The 19,322-nt window shown below is 41.0% G+C and overlaps 1 protein-coding gene and 1 non-coding gene across 2 annotated transcripts in view; both read right to left on the reverse strand.

Annotated features, from left to right (window-relative positions):
• JAM2 (junctional adhesion molecule 2) overlaps nucleotides 1-14,440 on the reverse strand; it is a 61,846-nt gene extending 47,406 nt beyond the window's left edge. Inside the window, exon 1 of the mRNA XM_045902625.3 lies at nucleotides 14,144-14,440. Within this exon, the coding sequence (XP_045758581.1) occupies nucleotides 14,144-14,210 (67 nt within the window). The 5' untranslated portion in view covers nucleotides 14,211-14,440. The remainder of the gene's footprint in view (nucleotides 1-14,143) is intronic.
• A 1,355-nt stretch (nucleotides 14,441-15,795) lies between these two features.
• On the reverse strand, nucleotides 15,796-15,936 carry LOC123834938 (U4 spliceosomal RNA). Its single transcript, XR_006788517.2, has one exon. It is a non-coding gene; the product is annotated as a U4 spliceosomal RNA (small nuclear RNA).
• Nucleotides 15,937-19,322: the final 3,386 nt, after the last annotated feature.

Raw genomic sequence — 19,322 nt, forward strand, 5'->3', positions numbered from 1 at the left:
GGGCTTAAGAAAAGAAATATTGGAATTTTCATATATTTATCACATTCTTTTTTTATAGGTTTAGTTTTTTTACTATGACAAATTTTCTTTTTTTTTAAGATTTATTTATTTAAGTAATCATTACACTCAGCATGGAGTTTGAACTCAGAACCCCAAGATCAAGAGTTGCACGCTCTACTGACTGAGCCAGCCAGCTGCCCCTATGACAAATTTTCAAATATACACAAAAGTAGAACAGAACAATAGACTCCATATACTCATTATTTGGATTCGACAGTTGTAAAGATGGCCACGTTCACTTCATCTATCCTTTTTGTTGTTGAGAAATTCTAAAGCAAATCATATATAGCTATCAATTTTCTTTATTATTTTAGGAGGTATCAATACAAACTAAAGACATATGGCTACAATAACATTAAAATAACATATTATAATTCATTCCTTAGTATAATCTAATACCCTGCCCTAGTCAAATTCACCTAATATCTTTTTTGAATCAACATCTGCATTTCAGCATTACACTTGCTTCTTAAGCTTTTTGTCTTGTTTTGTTTTTAATCCAGAGCTAACCTGCTCCATATACTTTCCTCTCATCCACTGACTTGTTGAGGAAACCTAGCCAGCTATTCTGTAGAACAACTCACTTCCTAAGTTTGTCCGTGTCTTTAATCTGTGCATCTACCCTCCTGTAAAGAAAAGGTAGCTTGCCTAGAGGCTTGATTCAGATAAAGGTCAATTATTATTATTATTTTCTTGAGGGATAAGCACAAACACTACATAGGGAATGCCACATGCTTCCTGTTTTATCGCACAGTGATTGTCCTACTTTTAATGATGCTAAGATTAATCAGTGGTTTTAGATGATAACAGACTGGTCCTTCCATTTTAAAGGTCCCCATCACATTTTGTCTCATTTTTAATAATCCTATCCTGAACCAATGACATGTTGCAAGGTGATAATGATTAGATTCTATTGTTTTTCCTATTATCTTTGCACATTTACTAGCTTGACTTCTATAAAGAAAAATTTTCTCTGTCACTTAAATTTATATGTTATATATATACAAACATAAAGGAAAGCAGGATGAAGGCTTACTTCTTTATTTTGATTGTTAAAAATCAGGGTAGGGAGCCACTGATGTAGTTGATTCTAATGGTGACCAAAGTGTAATGATTATTTTTTTTATTTTTTAAAAAATTTTATTGACTCTCTTTTTAATGTCTATAATTGATACATTTAAAAATATGTTTGGCATCTTTAAATCAATTGTCTTCGGGGAGCCTGGGTGGCTCAGTCGTTAAGCGTCTGCCTTCAGCTCAGGTCATGATCCCGGGGTCCTGGGATCGAGCCCTGCACCAGGGAAGCCTGCTTCTCCCTCTCCCACTCCCCCTGCTTGTGTTCCCTCTCTCGCTGTGTCTCTCTCTGTCAAATAAATAAAATCTTTAAAAAAATAAAAATAAAAATAAATCAATTGCCTTCAATATTTTTGTTTTCATTTTTGATTCTCAAATTGCCTCTAATTTGGCCACAGTGAGACTTTTCGTGCTGATTCCTGTGTCCTTTAGACACGACCCCATTAGCTTTGAGAGTTCTCTTGCCTTCTGGCACAACAAAATAAGTGTTTCCAGACTCCTATATGCCCAACCCTAAACATGGAATCAGTTGTTCCTCCAAAGATTCCCCGGTCACTGCTAGTGTGGAATGGTATTTAGAGATCACAGTGTGTATGCTCACTTTTATAGTGTTGTAGGATAGATTTTATTATTATTCCCAACTACTCTTTCCCTTCCCACTTATTATCACGTGATATCCAGGGCCTCCTGGTTGGCAGGATACAACACTTCCCCAGCCCAGCTGCAGTTCTGACCATGTGATTGCTTTGACCAATGAACATATGCCCTGGTAAGTGGCAGCTTTAAGAGCCAACACGTAGTTTAGTCTGTCTCTCACTTTTCCCTTGGCCACGAGGACTGTCTGTCCCAAACGGGGTCAGCTCCTTCAGCTGGGGCCTGGAATGAGAACAGGACATGCAGAGCTGACATGGAGCCACCAAAAGGGGATGAAAGCAGAAGTCATGTGTATGGTGGCAAACTACCGAGGTTTTTTTAGGTTGTTACTTCATTAAAACGAACTGATACAGGTTGTGATTTCATCTAGGCTTTTTTTAGTGGACAGAGATAGGAAATATGCAGTTTGGGAATGAAAAAAGCATTAGGAGTTCATACTGATATTTCCAATTCAAATATACATGATAAGATTTTTACTGTTTTTTATTTATTTATTTATTTATTTATTTATTTATTTATTTATTTATTTTTATTTTTTTAAAGATTTTATTTATTTATTTGAGAGAGGGAATGAGCTAGAGAGAGCGAGCACATGAGAGGGGGGAGGGTCAGAGGGAGAAGCAGACTCCCTGCCGAGCAGGGAGCCCGATGCGGGACTCGATCCCGGGACTCCAGGATCATGACCTGAGCCGAAGGCAGTCGCTTAACCAACTGAGCCACCCAGGCGCCCCCTTTTACTGTTTTTTAAAACATAACACTTGGATCTCTTTTTTCCTTCACTGAAAATCTTGATATCTATATTATTATAATTATTGATTTGCATTATCCTGCAGTATAATTTCAAAATAACACCACTGCTTTCAATAATTTTCATTGAAAATGTATTTGCAGCTTTATTTATCCTTAAAATGAATTCTACTACTCAGTGGAATATTATATTCCAAACTCAGACTGGAAAAATTCTTTCCTCTGCATGGTTACATCACTAGTTTGACACAGTAGGTTCATTTCTGTCCATTTGTTTTCCATTTTTTAGATGGCTGTTTTGGTGAATTTATCTTTGAAACAGAACATTTAAGTTTACACAACCAAATCTATGTAATAAGTTATTAAGAGAAATCAGTTCCATTTCTGCCCCTTTCCACCCATTGTGAGAGGTTTTCATTTAACCTTCCAGTATTTTTTTTTTTTAAAGATTTTATTTATTTATCTGAGACAGTGAGAATGAGAGAGACAGAGAGCACACGAGAGGGGGGAGGGTCAGAGGGAGAAGCAGGCTCCCTGCTCTGCAGGGAGCCCGATGCGGGACTCGATCCCGGGACTCCAGGATCATGACCTGAGCCGAAGGCAGTCGCTTAACCAACTGAGCCACCCAGGCGCCCCTCCAGTATTTTTTTCTTACACAAAATACAGCATGCTACATTATACTGTTCTGCACCTTGCTTTTTTCCTTTGCTACACCTACACATGGAGATCATCCTCGTTCCTTTTTATGGCTACACTGCATACCATTCTGTTCTTTATTCAGCCAATCTCCTATTGATGGGCATTTGATTGTGTTCAATCTTCTTTATAATAAATAATTTTGAAATAAATAATACCATGCCTGGATCATGTCCTGTTTTTTGCAAATACAGCTTTGGAACAGGCTCCCGGTAGTGGGGTTGATGAGTTAGAGTAGACATGCAATTTGTCTACCTATTGCTGAATTCTTCTCCATAGCAGATGGATCACTACAGAGCCCCTCAGCAGTGAGAGTGTCTGCTTGCACACAGCTTCAATAATTGAGGATGCAGATGAGTTATGTGTTTTTGCTAATCTGGCAGGGAAGAGATACTATCTTTGTGACAGTTTAATTTGCATTTAAGTGATGTTGAGCGCAGTGTCATATCTGAAGAACTATTTAAATTTTTCTTCTGGGAACCCTCTGGAGTTTGTGTTGTATGTGCACCATTTTTCCATTTTGTTCTTTATATTTTTATTTTCTTTCCATTTTTAGGGCTTGTTGCATATCGGTGACAATACTCTTTGGCTGAGGTTTAGAGTGCAGATATCTTTTTCCCAATTAGTCATTTGCCTTTTGATTTTTGTATGGTATTTTATTTTTTTCAAGCAGATGCTCTTTTGATACATAGTTTTTAAAAGAATGCATCCATGTTTTTGTTATTTTTGGGGGGGTGAATTTATTACTTACTGACATTTAGATCTTTGATTCATTTGGAGTTTATCCTCATGTACACTGTCAGGATCCGATGCATTTCGCCCCCCTCAAATGGCTACCCAATTGTAACAATATTTATTAAGCATTCTCTATGGTTTGAAATGCTCCTATTTTATATATAGATAGGTAAGTGGAAAGATACATCTCACATCTATACTAAATTTCCAAATGAACTTGGGCCAATTCCTGGACTTCATATTCTGTTCTACTGGTCTGTCATTCTATTCATGTGCTAGTCTCACAGTGTTTTAACGATAGAAGTTTTATCAAGTGCCGTAATATAGGGCAACCATTACCTCATTTCTGCCCCAGGGCATTATTGCTGATTTATTTTTCATTATCTCATTTGTCTGATACTTATTTTATATGTTTTATAATTAATATAATCTATTGATACAGAAATACATGTATATAATTCATTACCAAAAATGTATGTTGGGGCATATGCTCTTTTTAAGAGAAGTAGGACAAGGGAGTAAAAAAGTTTGAAGAACCAGTATTTTTTGAACATTTCAGCATCTTCATTCAGATTTTCTGGGAGAGTAGCACAATAGAGCTGAAAATCTTAGGATGCATCTAATCTTGGCATTTTCAATGAAAGAACACCCTTGGACCTAGTTGATGAGTCACCTGGATCCAGAAGAAAGTTTTTCACTGCTAGTGACCAGGTGTCAAGATCCCACAAGAAGATATGATTACTAGACAAGAATGCCTAGGAAAACCATCTTTGGTTTGGAAATAAAGATCACTTTATCAGGCCCTCCCCTCTCTTTTAGTAAACTTTTGCCTACTGAGGGACATGGATTGCTATACTATCAATTGAGTGGCAAAGAGATTGGACCATGAGGGCAAAGTCTGGAATCGCCTGCTTGTACTTGCAGAGAGTACTTGTACAACTCTCTAACATCCTGTGTTGTAGTTTATCTCAGGCAACTTGTGAAAAGGTATTGTTTGATTCGTTTGAACCTTTAATCAATGCTTACTAATTCAAGAGGAGCTTATGTGGGGTTTTTTTTTGTGTGTGTGTGTTTTGTTTTGTTTTGTCTTTTACAATACAAGAAGGCATCAGGCAATCAACAAAATTTCTTAAAACTCTATAGGGCAGACCAGTCTCTGTATTACCTTGTAAGTCTAAACTCTAAGGAGACTATGGTTCATGAGGGAGAAGGAAGTTTTTTTTTTTTAAAGATTTTATTTATTTATTTGAGAGAGAGAATGAGAGAGAACAGGGTCAGAGGGAGAAGCAGACTCCCTGCCGAGCAGGGAGCCCGATGCAGGACTCGATCCCGGGACTCCAGGATCATGACCTGAGCCGAAGGCAGTCGCTTAACCAACTGAGCCACCCAGGCGCCCGGGAGAAGGAAGTTTTAAGAGCAGTCAAATTATGCATTCATTAGGGAATATTAATTTTATACATGTCCTGGGAGCCTTAATATTAAAATGTCATTTTACGAAGCTAAGAAACAAATAAACATTAAACTCCAGGTTACTTACCTCTATTCAATTACGTATTAGAGAATCATTATGTGCCAGGCAGGATTCTAGGTGCTAGAGACACAAAGATGTATTGTCTCTGTCCTTGACGAACTCACAATCCAGAGAGAAACACATGTAAACATGGTAACAGTGTAGCCCAGTAAGTACAAAAGAGAACCAGGAACATACCAAGAACACCAGGAGTGTAATATAGTGGTAGACTTCAGCTTTGAGGAATGGATGAGCTGGAGAGGGTTAAAGAGAAGGGGTTTAGACCTTCAGGGAGTAATTGCATTTGGCAACAATGACAACACAACAGCAGAGAAGACGATTGGGAAGGAGAAACATTGTATCCAAAATGGCATAGTTGTTCACTCCCTCACACACACCCACACAGGCAGGACATGAAAGCACATGACTTGTTCTGGGACCAAAGCATTGTGTGGGGCCAAAGTCCAATGATCCACCGCTCCCATTAGCTTATGTAGAATTTTTATCCTATTTTTTAAATGACATAGCCGACTGCATGTTTAGATTACTGAACAAATATAGACCTTGAGTTACTGTTTATTCCACAGTGGGAGTTCAACTTCTGATTAGAATCCATTCCTATCTTAAAGTGCCTCTAGAGCATTTTTAAAGACATTAGCACAATTCTCCCTTTTCAAATTTAGCACTTTCCCAGTAGTTCAACATGTTCCCTTTTTATTTGCGGCCATTACTTCTTCTTTGGTCTCCTTTAAAAATAGCACCAGTTTGCACTTGTCTATAAGTCTCAGCTATTGCTGGTGTTGGCCTTCTCTCGGCATTGGCCCTTACCTTCTACTCTGGACTTTTTTCATAGCATGGGAGTTGGGATTTTTCCCTTTCTAGATTTGGTCACTGGTTTGGGAGTTTATTTCCCTTTGTTTTGTTACATTCATTTTGTTTCACGACTTACTTTTGTTGGTTTTAACTAGAAGGTAACCCCTGCTGCACTTTGGCTTAAGGATTTTAAAGGCCTCTGCAAGATGTTATCATGAGTCCTATTTGTGAGACATAGCTTTGCGTTGTGGTTTAATTACTAGTAAAAATAAATTTTTGCATGGGGCGCCTGGGTGGCTCAGTTGGTTAAGCTTCCGACTCTTGGTTTAGCTCAAGTCAAGATCTCGTGGGTTGTGGGATCAAACCCCCCAACCCTGGGGCTCCATGCTCAGCAGAGAGTCTGCGAGTCTGCTTGAGGATTCTCTCCCTCTTCTCCTCCCCCCACTCACGTGCATGCTCTATCTCCCTCTAAAATAAATCTTTAAAAAAATAAAAAATAAAGTTTTGCAGAAAGGCACAGAATATAATATATAATATGATTTGATTTGTTGGAAGGTGCAGAACAATAAGCATAGTAAATTTTGATTTTTTATTTTTAAAGAAACTATACAGGTATGCTCATATATGCTGGAAATGTATTTTTCCCCCATTTTTTCTGGAACTATATACAAAAAGTTTAAGAGTAGGCGATCTGTAAGGAGTGGGAATAGAAGTCAGGGGGGCTAGAAAGGGGAGTTATTTTTCACTTCTGTACTGTTTGAATTTACCATATACACACCTTATTTTTAGTTAAATGTGTAAGTAAATGCATTCAACAATGATCTATTTTTGTCTTTGATTATGCCCATAAATAAAGTATTTAGCAAGTTTTTACAGTGTGAGCAAAGCTAAAACTAAAAACAGCAGGTGACTGCTTTGTCAAAAGGAAAGTGAGTGAACTGGAAACACCCAGAATAAAGGAGAAAGACCAGATTAGGCCTTTTCACTCCTTACCAGTATAAAAACAACTCAGTCCCAAACTGCCCCTGTGAAAAATTTTGAAAACTAAAACAAAACAGAAAATCAAACAAAACAAATAAAAACTGCCAAGACATAAGAAAGAGAGAGAGAAAGGCAAATTTCTTCAGTTAAGAACTAAAACTCCCATCTGTTAAGATCACAAGGATTCTTGGGGTGCCTGGGTGACTCAGTCCGTTAAGCATCTACTCTTGATTTCAGCTCAGGTCATGATCTCGGGGTCCTGGGATCAAGCCCTACTTTGGGCTCTACGCTCAGTGGGCAGTCTGCTTGGGGTTGGGGATTCTCTCTCTCCCTCTAAACTAAATTAAAAAAAAAAAAATCACAAGAATTCTTGCTCAGGACTGTTTGAGCAAGGTCCAGTAGTTCTTTGCTTCTCTGTTCATAAAATGTGGGAATAATTTAAAACTGTAAACATTTCCAAACCCTTCACTGGCCTGAGGATTCCAAGAGTAGGATTCTGTGGGTCTTGTTAGCAGGCATTCATTTGAGCACACACATTCTCTCTCTTTCTCTCCCCTGCTCCCTTTCTCCTCCCCCCTCTCCACCTCTATCCCTCTATCTCTCTATCTCTCTCTGTGTCTCTTTCTCTCTCATACAGGCATACCCTCAATAGTTAGTAACACAGAAGGTCACTCTTCTCTCCATCAAATCTAATCCAATCACCCTCCTAAGGATGGCAAGATAGGAATAAGGTAAAACAATGCTGAAGGAAGACAAACCCCGGGGGGGGGGGTGGTGGAGGGGAGAGAATAATATTGAAAGATGATAAATAGTAGCCCCAAAAGGTAGTTTCATGTTTAGATGTTGGGAGCTGAAGAGAGAGTTAGAAACATGTGTAGCATACACCATTTAAAAAAATTCCTTAAAAACCAAAAAGATGTTTTTCTCAAATCCCTGATTAAATTTAATTAACTACATTTCAGATTTAAAACAATTTTCTGTGGGTGAATGTAAATGTCTAATTATATATGTGCATGTGCATGTTTTCAATAAGCCGTATAAAAGAATACTTAGGAAGTAACACTGGACTGCTCCAATAACATCTAACTGGGCTCCCCACTTCCATGTCCCATCCACCCATCCTGCCCATTCTCCACACTCCATCCAATGTGTTCTCTTTGAAAGGCAAATCTAACTGATACTCAGTGTTTAAAAGCCTTCAATGGCTTCTCCTCATCTTTGGGATAAATTCAAAATCCTAAATTTGTCCCACAAGGCCTTCTTACCACCTGGTTGTTGCCTTTTGTCTTCCCCTGTCCTTCATGCTCTGGCCATAAGGAACTTCTTCCATTTCCTGCTTGCTTTTGCTCAAGTACCTCTGTGCAGCACTGTTCCCTCCATATCTGAGATGGCCTCCCTGCTCCTTCACTTGCCTAGCATATTCTTTTCATGTAGATAGATAGACAAGTATCTATATATACGTGTGAGTATTTTATAATAATACAGATATATGTGTATAAAACTTTAAAAAAACACATTTTAAAATAAATCCTTTAAATAACAAAAGTGAATAAAACAAACAGTTTATATTAGTATAATGCTTATGTAACAGCCTATTATTTGTGTTTGGATAGGACTCTCAGTAATGTAGGAGATCCATTATAAATGGTAATATGAATCTTTAACTCCACTGACCCCAAATATTATCAATAACAACAGGACCAGTTTTCTAAGTGTGCTATACATGTGTACACATTCAATTCTCCCTACACCTACCTCTACAAAGTAAGTCTATTATTGGGATTGTCACCATTACAGATCAGTAAACCGACACATACAGAAATCAAATAGCTTGTACCAGATCATACAGTTAGCTAGTAAATAGACACAGATTTCAGCATCAGAGTACATGTTCTTTACTGCTACACTATGTGATCTGAAATAGAACTCGAAACATACAGTTCTATATCACTATAAATTATAATTTAAAGGTTAAAGTTAAGGTTGCTCCATGGGATCTAGAATATTCTTGGCTACAATCCTGATTACACTGTTATTGGGCACATCCTAATTTTGGTCGGCGTGATGGTTTCCCAGAAATGTCCACATCCTAATCCCAAGAGCCTAAAACATGTTATCTTACATGGTAAACAGGAATTAAGGTTGTAGGTGGAATGAAAGTTGCTCACCAGCTAACTTTGGGATGGACAGATTAACCTGGATTACCTAGGTGGGTCCAGTGTAAGTATAAGGGTCCTTGTAAGTGCAAGAGGGAGGTATATGGAAGAAAACCAGATTTATAGAAGCCTAGCATTGCTGGCTTTGAAGCTGGAGGAATGGGGCCACCAGCCAATGGTCTCTAGAAGCTGGAAGAAACAGCTTGGAAGCTGATTCTCCCCTAGAACCTCCAGGAGATAGCTGCCCTTCCCATACTTTGATTTCAGCCCAGGGAGACCGATTTCAGGTTTCTGGCCTCTAGAACTTTAAGATAATAAATCTGTGTTATATTAAATTTGTGGTAATTTGTTTCTGCAGCAATAGAAAAGGAATATGGTTGGATTGTTTTTCTGAGTTCTGGTCATGTTAACAGTAACACCTCCCAAGAAAACAGTACCCAGTTTTAAGTTTTCTTTCTCTGCTTTTGCCAAAGAAAGCACCTGACCTAGACTCTGATTCCCCTTTTCTATATTCACCTTCCTCTTCCTCAAGGCATCAATCTGGCAATACAGATATACTGGAGTACCGACTCAGTAGTGCTATGGGATGAAAAGGTTATTTTAAATAATGGCCTTTACAGATTTCTTCTGGTCCCACTTCAACAAACACAGCAGCTCTAGCTTCCATAGTTCAACACATCTTCTCTACCAACAATGGCGACCAACCGGAGGAAACCGATGTGATAGAAACCATGGGTAGAGAAAACATATGTAAATGTACATAGGCTCCTCTCATTAAACTGCTCTGGTGGAAGGATAATGAGTATTATCAGCCTTGGGGAATTTGCTGTTCTCTTTATGCTGACTTTTTGTTTTAGACTTCTTCCTTTTGAATGTCATTTCTGTCTCAGTTTTAAAACCGTTATCAGGTCTACCAGCAAGCCCAATCTGACCTTTATGTTCATCAGATAATTAAGACCATGCCAGGATGGAAGCAGTCCTCCTCTGCAAAGTGATGATGATGCTTTGTTCATAACAATGTTTACAGAGGGCAGTATTTTCCTGGCACTGGTTCCCCGGAGTGCTCTTTTGGGTCAGTTTCACCACTGGGGTAGGACTTTGTGATTTTGCAGAAGATCCAGATCTCTCCCTGCTCCACAGCCCTTATCAGTTGATGAGAGATTACAGACCCAGGCCAAGTAGCCTGGCTTGGGTTCCAGTACAGAGTTGAGGACCAACTGCTACCAGCCATGTAGTGTCAGGAACAGCACACTGCTCTCATTCACATTCAACTGCTTGGCTTAAGTGTCACCTCCAAGAAATCGGACACCTCACCTACTTAGCATTAGTTAGGGCTTCATGATTTATATAGCAATCATTAATTCCATCCATCCATTTTTCTACCTACTCCACCTCATGCCCTTCCTATCTGATCAACAGGTGTCTATTTACATCTACTATTAACCAGGCACTTTGCTTAGCACTGTACATACAGTGGTGAGCAAACATGAAGAAATTCCTTCCCTCGTGGAGTTCCCACTTTCATGGTAAAGAAAAATAGTTTCACTAAACACACAAGTAAATGTCCATGTATCAACAGGTACACTGAACTCATAGTCCAAATAACAGTGGCAGCAGCAATAACAAAAGTCTTCCAGTCTACTAAGAAAGAAATAAGAATACAGACAAACAGAAATAAAAGAAAAGAATGGAATAAGCATGATATTATATAAAATAGGATTGGGACAAAAGGGTGGTACAGTTATATTGGGGATGGAAATTAAGAAGATGAGTATGTAATTAGAGAATAAGAAATCCACAGAGTCTTTTTTTTTTGAATGAAGACAGTGGAAGGAGTTAAGTGCTCAGAGAGAAGTCCAATTATCTGTGGAACAAATTCTCAGATCTTCAAACCCCAGTTCCATTTCTTTCCAGCCTACATGAATGAGCTTTCTTGAGGCTTGGGGGCCATTATATGTAAGCTGAAGATTTGTTCTGTTTCATGCATTTGCTGAGAACTTAAAAAGAGACAATATTCAAGAAAGCCCTTAGAACAGTGTCTGATATATACAAAGCCTTTAATATACTGTTTTTGGAGTTGGACATGAAACCTGAATAGGGCTGTGGAGTGAAACTTAGTCCTGAAAAACATTTTTGTTTTTCAACAACACTCTGATAGCAATGAGCATATCCAATGCCTACATCTTGGTTTCTCCCATCCAAGCACTAACCAGGCCCAACCCTGCTTAAGCTTCTGAGATCAGATGAAATCAGGTGTGTTCAGGGTGGTATGGTGGTAGACTCACATCTTGGTTTCTAATACCATTCTCCAATAAAAGGAACCAGCACTCCTTGGAGAAATGGCTGATCCTAGGACTGGAGCAGGAAATATACAAGATCAGCCTGAAGCACTTTGTGTTGCCAGAAATGAACACAAAGTGCTAAGGAAGCACTAAAAACAAAGATGCATATATATATATATGCACATTTTTGTATCTTCTGACATATCCCCCATCATTTTATATATATAATGCATTTTATCATCTACCATTAATGATGGGGTATGTTAGAGGATAGAGAAACCACTAGAAGAACTCCCAATGGCCAAAGCTGGAAGAACTTTAGTACTAAAATAAATAAAATCATATTGGACTATAATCCAAGGTATAAAATAAATATTCATAAGCCCATACTGATAGAGAAGTCATGAGGAAACATCAGAAAAACACCAATTAAAGGACATTCTACAAAATACTTCACCAGTACTCCTCAAACTTCAAGATAATAAAAAACAAGGGAAGTCTGAGGAACTGTCACAGCTAAGAGGAGCCTAAGGAGACAGGACTGCTAAATGTAATACAGTACCCTGAATGAGATCCTGAAATAAAAAAGGACATTAGGAAAAAATGAAGGAACTTTGAATAAAGTGTGGACTTTAGTTAATAATAATTACCAAAGTTGCTCCATTAATTATGACATGTATCATACTAACATAAAATATTAATAAAAGGAGAAAGTGGATGTGGTATATATGGGAACTCTCCATACTATCTTCACAATATTTCTTTAAATCTACTGTTATAAAATAACTAAGTTTATTAAAAAGAAAAAACAAAGAAAAGAAAACATTCTTGCAATGCCAGACCTTTTGGCATCCTGGGAACAGCACAGAAAAGATCCACACATACTCCCAAATTATTCCCCCATAGGAGTCAGGGTTAGACGAGCCAATGGTTTGATCTACCCAGTCTGAAGAAGAGGTTATTCTGCTCATTCATCTAAGCCCGTGTTTTCCTCTTAGTTATTTCTTGGCTACACTTTCAAACTTAGGGTGTATTTCTCTTTTGATCACTAAATAAGAATAGAAGAGTAAAACCATGTTCTCTGTTTTTAATTAGTAGCAATTCTAAAGTCAGTCTTTTTAAATTGAAATTTAGGATCGTCAACAAAATACATAACTTTCCCAGCAGTTTTGTGACAATACCTCCAGCCTGTCTCTTTGTTGCCCTTTACCATTACTGCACTTTTTTCTTTGTGTGTCCAACACGATACCAATTTCAAAATTGCATAATGGTTTTATTGTGAAGATCTGCCTTCTTGGTTCGATTTTCTATAACATAGGTCAGCACATGCCCCTTCACTTAGACAACTGGCACCTTCCTCCCCCACTAAGGAACAAAGCTCACATCACGTTGAATTCAGCGATACTCGCTTCGGCAATAAGAGCGTGAGAAAAAGTCATTGTATTATGGTATTAGACACTCATCCGGCGGGTTATTTTAAATATTACCAGAACTTGAATAGCAACAATAATAACCCATTCTATTAAAAAAAGGGGGGGGGGGAGAAAAAAAGAGCAAGAAAAAGGAAAACAAGGAAAACAACAGAAAAAAGGAGGACTTCATTGCCTAAGAGCTTAAGATCTATTTCGATTTCCTCCGTTTTCCTAAAAAGTTAACGGGAAGAAAACAAACTGATAGGAAACGTTCCCAGGATTTTAAATCTCATGAGCCCAGAATCCGCGAAAATCCTGTTTAGAACCACCCCGTGAAACAGGCTTTGGGACGTCCTCCCGCTACCCGTTCATTCAGCTGCTGCCTCTTGTTAACAATCGCTCCTGGGGACGTCCCCCGAGGACACAGCAGCTGGCTGGAGTCCCCAGACCAGACTCCCCTGACTGAGTGTAGCGGCGCAGGTGGAGAGGATAAAGGTAATTCCGGCTCAGCGGCCACGAACTCCCCTCACCCCCGCCCCACACGCGCGCCGCGGTTTGCCGGGAGAGCAGGAAGCCTCAGAAAGCAAGACAACTCCAACACTGCCCCCTTCCCTCTCTGGCGCTTCGCGTGTGGCCGGCGCCTGCCCCCCGCGATGCCATCTTGAGACCCTAGCATCTTCCCAGTAGTTCGTGAGTTCTTGCCTTCTGTTCGCGTCCCTGCGTCTTTGCAGGCGTACCCGAACCTTGGAAGAAGGTGAGAAACCTGCTGGTGTGGGCTGTGGATTTCCTCCACCCAGAACTGACAAAGTCCGATGCTACTGACAGTAAGCCGAACAAACCGCCCCCGCGCCAGCCTGCGCCCCGATTCCCGCTCGCTGGGGGCCAAGTCAGACGCCCCGCGGCGCACCCGCAGCCCCGGGCCCCGGAGATGCGGTCCGCGAGCGCCGCGTCCAGGGGCTGGAGGTCGGGGGGCCGGGTCCCGGCACGCGCGGGCGGGAGGGTGGAGGTACCCCAGCAACTCACAGCCCAGCGCGACCACCAGGTAGCGCAGCAGCAGCAGGAGGAGGCGGTGGCGGCTCCTCCTCGCCATCTTCCCGGGGTCCGGACTGGCTGCTGCTCGGAGGCCGAGGGTCCCGGCGGCCGGAGCGCGGCAGGCCGGGCGGGGGCCCCTCGACTTCTGGGGCGGGAGTGCGGGAGAGATTCGCTCCGGGGAGGGGAGGGGAGGGGAGCGGTGGGCGGGCCCTGATGGAAGTCAGTTTCCCCCTGCGGGGGGCGCCTCCTCAGCGGGCAGCCTAGGGGCAGGTCTGGCCTGTCCCCGGGCTGCGGGGGGCGGGGGCGGGGGTGCGGCTGGGCTATTGCTTTTGTGGGGTGAGTGTGGGAGGGGGTGGGCCGTGGATGCCGGACGAGGTGTGGGCTGGGTGCTAATGAGGGGGCAGGAGGAGGCGAGGGGCGGAAGGGAAGCCCTGGCGGGCGTCCCCCGCCCCCCGCCGCCGGGATTGATCGGCTTTGTGTCTGGTCCGGCGCGGGGCTGCGCGCCGTCCCCCGGGCGAGGAGCGGGGGGCGGGAGGCGCGGGCCGCGGGGGCTGGGGGGAGGCGGCGGTGGAGGGCGACTCCGCCGGCCTCGCTCCAACTCCTCTCTTCCTTCTCCTGGCACAAAACTTTTTGGGTTTTCAGCCTAGGGGTGGAGATTTTTGGAACATTTCTGGCCAACGGGCGAAGCTGCGGGGGAGGCGCTGGGTCGGGGTGTGTGTGTGTGTGGGGGGGGGGGAGATGGGGTTCGCCGGCTCCGCCTTGGACGCCGGAGGAAGAAAAAAGAAAAAGCAATCAAGACTCTTGCTAGAAGGCAGGGCTCCGATCTTAGCAGTAGCCTTGGCCCCCTCTCAGTGTAAGCTTTTCGCTCTTCGGAGAGTTGAGGTGTGTTTTGTGTTCTTTGCTTTTCACGTGTCAGAGTTGGAAGTTCATCTAACGGTGTAAAATATTTATCATGTTTCTTTCCAGTTATATAACTGCTGCCTGTGGAGTTTTCCACATGTTAAAACTCTACAGCTGCCCTTTGTCAGGTTTATTTTTGGTTTACTGTGCTTTTAAAAGGGAGACCTATTATGAATGCTCTGTTGCCTTCTTTAAAATTGACCTGCACTTACACTGTACACACTCCAAGGGCTAAACAGACAATTTTTGTATTTGCTCCCAGGGACCAAAAATGTCTAGTGCATTCAAGAATAGTGACAGATCTGGACCTTTCTCAAGAGAAGAAATTGTTATACATTAGTTTTGTGTGTGTGTGTGTGTGTTTTTAAAGGTAGAATAATGAATAAAATACTTAATAGAAGAGAGTTGATTTAGTGGGGTGCACATGAAGAATTTAGCTCACTGGACAAAGGCGACCAGAGTTGAGATATGCAGAGCTGTGAGGAAGGAGACATCCCTGCTGTTTCCTTGGTGACAGTGATGGAAGCTTGATACCCAAGGCAGGGAGGGGCAGAGGACCCAAACAGTCAAAATGGCCAAAACGTTAGAGCTATACTCCAGTCAAGCAAGGAGAGGGGACACAGATTTAACAACAGGCTTATGCCAGTTTTTCTGGGTAGCAACCAGAAAAATGTAATGCTTTACAAGAGAAGTTGATGGCGTTCTCTTTTCTCATTCTTGCCACTGTATATCTCTCTGGCTCCTCCCTAAAGATACACACAAAAAAGGGCATACTTTTTAAAATTAGTACTCTGTGACATCCTAAGTGAATAATTGTTTTCAATTAGCAATAATCGCGTCTCGGATAAACCTCACTGGGTATGATACTGCCGCTGCGCAAAGCTTACTATGTGAATAATTGATTCACTCCCTTATTTGTCACCCAGTTAATGCATTTGCCAAATAGCTACATTGTGGTAGATGCTGGTGTACAATGATGAACAAGATTGAGTCTTTGCTGCTCATGAGCTCATAGTCTTGAGAGAGAGAAAGAGTCCCATCTGGAAAGACCTCTAATACTACATGATAAGTGTTGTGGGAGAACAGAAAAAAGTAACAGCAGTTCTTATTGAGTGCTTTCTCAGTGGTGGAGTCTGGATAGTGCTAATCTAATCCCCCAACAATTCTGTAAGGCAGAAAATATTATCACTCCCACTTTGCAGATGAGAAAACTGGGCTGAGAGATTCTACTGGCTTGTTCAAGGTCAGGGATAAGGGAATGTTCCTCTGTTGGAGGGTGTGTGCATGGCTTTATTTAGGCGTGGAAAGTTACAGATTCTGAAAGGAATGAAATAAGCAAAGGGCACTCTAGGTAGAGGATACAGCAGGATCAAAAGCTGGAAGATCTAAAAATTATGGCTTGTTTAGGTAAAGCAGTGTTCTACAGTGCCAGTTTATATGTGGGATTGGTGCAGAAGAGGTGGCAAGAACTGAAGAGGGGATTGGATTATGGGGGTCATTCAGTGCCATACTAGAAACTCTAGCTAGACCTTATCCTATAGTTAAAGACCTTTTGAAAGCACTAGGGTAGGATATGAAAAAAAAAAAAATCCACGTTTTAGAACTGTGCTGTGTAATATGGTAGCCTCTAGATCCATGAAGCTATGTAGATTTGAAATCAGTTAAACCTAAAATTCAATTCTTCAGTCATACTAGCCATATTTGATGTTCTCAATAGCAACATAGGAGGTAATGGCTGCCCTATTGGCCAGCGCAGATACAGAGCATTTCCATCATTTCAGAAAGTTCTACAAGACATTGCTGCCTTCATATGATGACTCATATGGAAATATAGACTGGATTAGGGATAAGAGAATCAGAATGTTAGACAAGTCTGAAAACTATTGCAATATTCTTAGAAAGAGATGAGGTATGAAGTAAATGGGGTAAGTAAAGAAGCAGGTAGATTCAAAAGATATTTCATAAACCTGGGTAGCAGGATTAGGTCATCGATTAGGTACAGAGGTGATGAAGGGGAGAAGGTAACTGAGTTTTGTAGCCTGGATGGATGTATGTGGTAGTTATAAATAGCACATTAACTGAATAAGAAACACAGGGAGCATACATAGTTCCAGCAGGTTTGAAATGAGTTGACTGATTTGCTAGAATGGCTCGCAGAATTCAGGGAAATGTACTGACTTACTATTACCTGTTTTAAAGAACAGTACAACTGAACAGCCAGATGAAGAGGTACATAGGGTGAGGTCTGGAAGGTCCTGAGCACAGGAGCTTTTGGGGTGTGTCATCCTCTTGGCATATGGATACATTCACCAACCTGGAAGATCTCTGATCCCTGTAGTTTAGAGGTTTTTATGGAGGTTTCATTAGGCAGGTATGATTGATGAAACCACTGGCCATTGGTGATTAACTCAATCTCCAGCCCCTCTCCCCTCTCTGGGGGTGTAGGGTAGGGCTAAACTTCTAACCCTCTAATCATGCCTTGGGCTTTCTAGTGACCAGCCCCCAGTCTGAAGCTATTTAGGGGCCCCCAGCCACTAGACATCTCATTAGCATTCAAAAGACATTCATGATTCTGGAGATTCCCAAGTGTCTTAGAAGTTTTTATATTAGGAAACAGGGACTAAGATCAAACATTATAACCAAAGATGCTCCTATCACCCCATCACTCAGGAAATTACAAGGATTTTAGAGGCTCTGTACAAGGAATCAGAGATGAAGACCAAATATATATTTCTTATTATATCACAATATCACACTATACACTCCAACCATCATGCTTCTTGGTATTTATCCAAAGGAGTCGAGAACTTATGTCCACACAAAAACCTGCTCATGGAACAGCTTTATTCATAATTGTCAGTCAAGATGTTCTTCAGTAGGCTAATGGATAAATAAGCTGTGGTACATGCAGACAGTGGAATAATAATCAGAGCTAAAAAGAAATGAATCCATGAAAAGACCTGGAGGAACCTTAAATGCATATTACTAAGTGAAAGAAGCCACTAACTGAAATGGCTACATATTGTTTGATTCTGACTATATGACATTCTGGAAAAGTGTATAAACTATGGAGGCAGCAAAAAGATCAGTGGTTTCCAGGGGTTAGGGGAGACAGAGGGATGAATAGGTGGAATACAGAGGATTTTTAGGGTAGTGAAACTACTCTGTATAATACTACAGTGGTGAATACATGTCAATATATATTTGTCCAAACCCATAGGATGTGTAACACCAGGAGTGAGCCTTAATGTAAACTGTGGACTCTGGGTGATTATGATGTGTCCATGTAGGTTTATGAATTTAGCAAACATACCATTCTGGTAGGAGGATGTTGATAATGGGGGGAGGGTATATGGGAAGTCTCTGTAACCGTCTGCTTCATTTTTCTGTGAACCTAAAACTGCTCTAAAAAAAAAAAAAAAGCAAAATCTAGCAACAAAATTAAAACAAAAGAAGACCTAGGGAAAGATCACAGAAAAGAGAAATCAGAAAGTGTGAGAGAAACTAGGAGAGAAATAAGGAAAGAGGTGTTTATAGCATCCCATGCCAAAAAGGGGATTGAGAATTTCTCCTGCAGTTAGCAATTATGAAGGCATTGACCACTTGGACAATAGAGAAAGCAAGCCTCTGAAAAATTTGTAGAAAAAACTTAAGAGACTTGTGTTCTATACTTAATAAGGTATATAACTAGTGCATAAGATAAAAACAAACAATGAAATGCTTAATGCTTACAAACATCAGGAGCCAGATGATGAAAGGAATAGCAATAGTTAATATTGCTTCATCGATGAGTGGTTGGGAGTTGCTTTCATTATTGTTCTGCTTGTAAGAATCCTTGCCCCAGGGAGCATGGGGCAGCTTGTAGGGAGGAATGAAGAGGAAATACAGGGAGTCCCTCAAACTCGCTTTTACTCTCTGTGATCATATTGGGCTCCCCCTCTCCCCAGGTGTCATAATCACTCTGACACTATAAACAGTTTTGTCAGGTTAACATAAATGGGGACTTGGTGCTTTTGGACATCGTACCATTTTTTATTCTTTCCACCCACTTTAATTCTGAATTCAAGGTAATGTTGAGGAGGGTGTCAAGGCACATTTACTAAAACAGGCAATAGAGAGAAGGGCTGGGTTTAAATTGAGGGACTTCTCACAACACCTCAGATCTGGTATTTCTGTGTTGGCTGGGTTATTTTTCTTCATGGGTGTGGAGAAGGTGCTGGAAAGTGTGTCTACACTCTGCAATTTGGAGAAAAGGAAAAAAAGTCATTTC

This window comes from Mirounga angustirostris, unplaced genomic scaffold, assembly GCF_029215605.1.
Source record: "Mirounga angustirostris isolate CCGP_5_RB_7025 unplaced genomic scaffold, mMirAng1.0.hap1 SCAF_1, whole genome shotgun sequence".
Classification (NCBI taxonomy): domain Eukaryota; kingdom Metazoa; phylum Chordata; class Mammalia; order Carnivora; family Phocidae; genus Mirounga; species Mirounga angustirostris.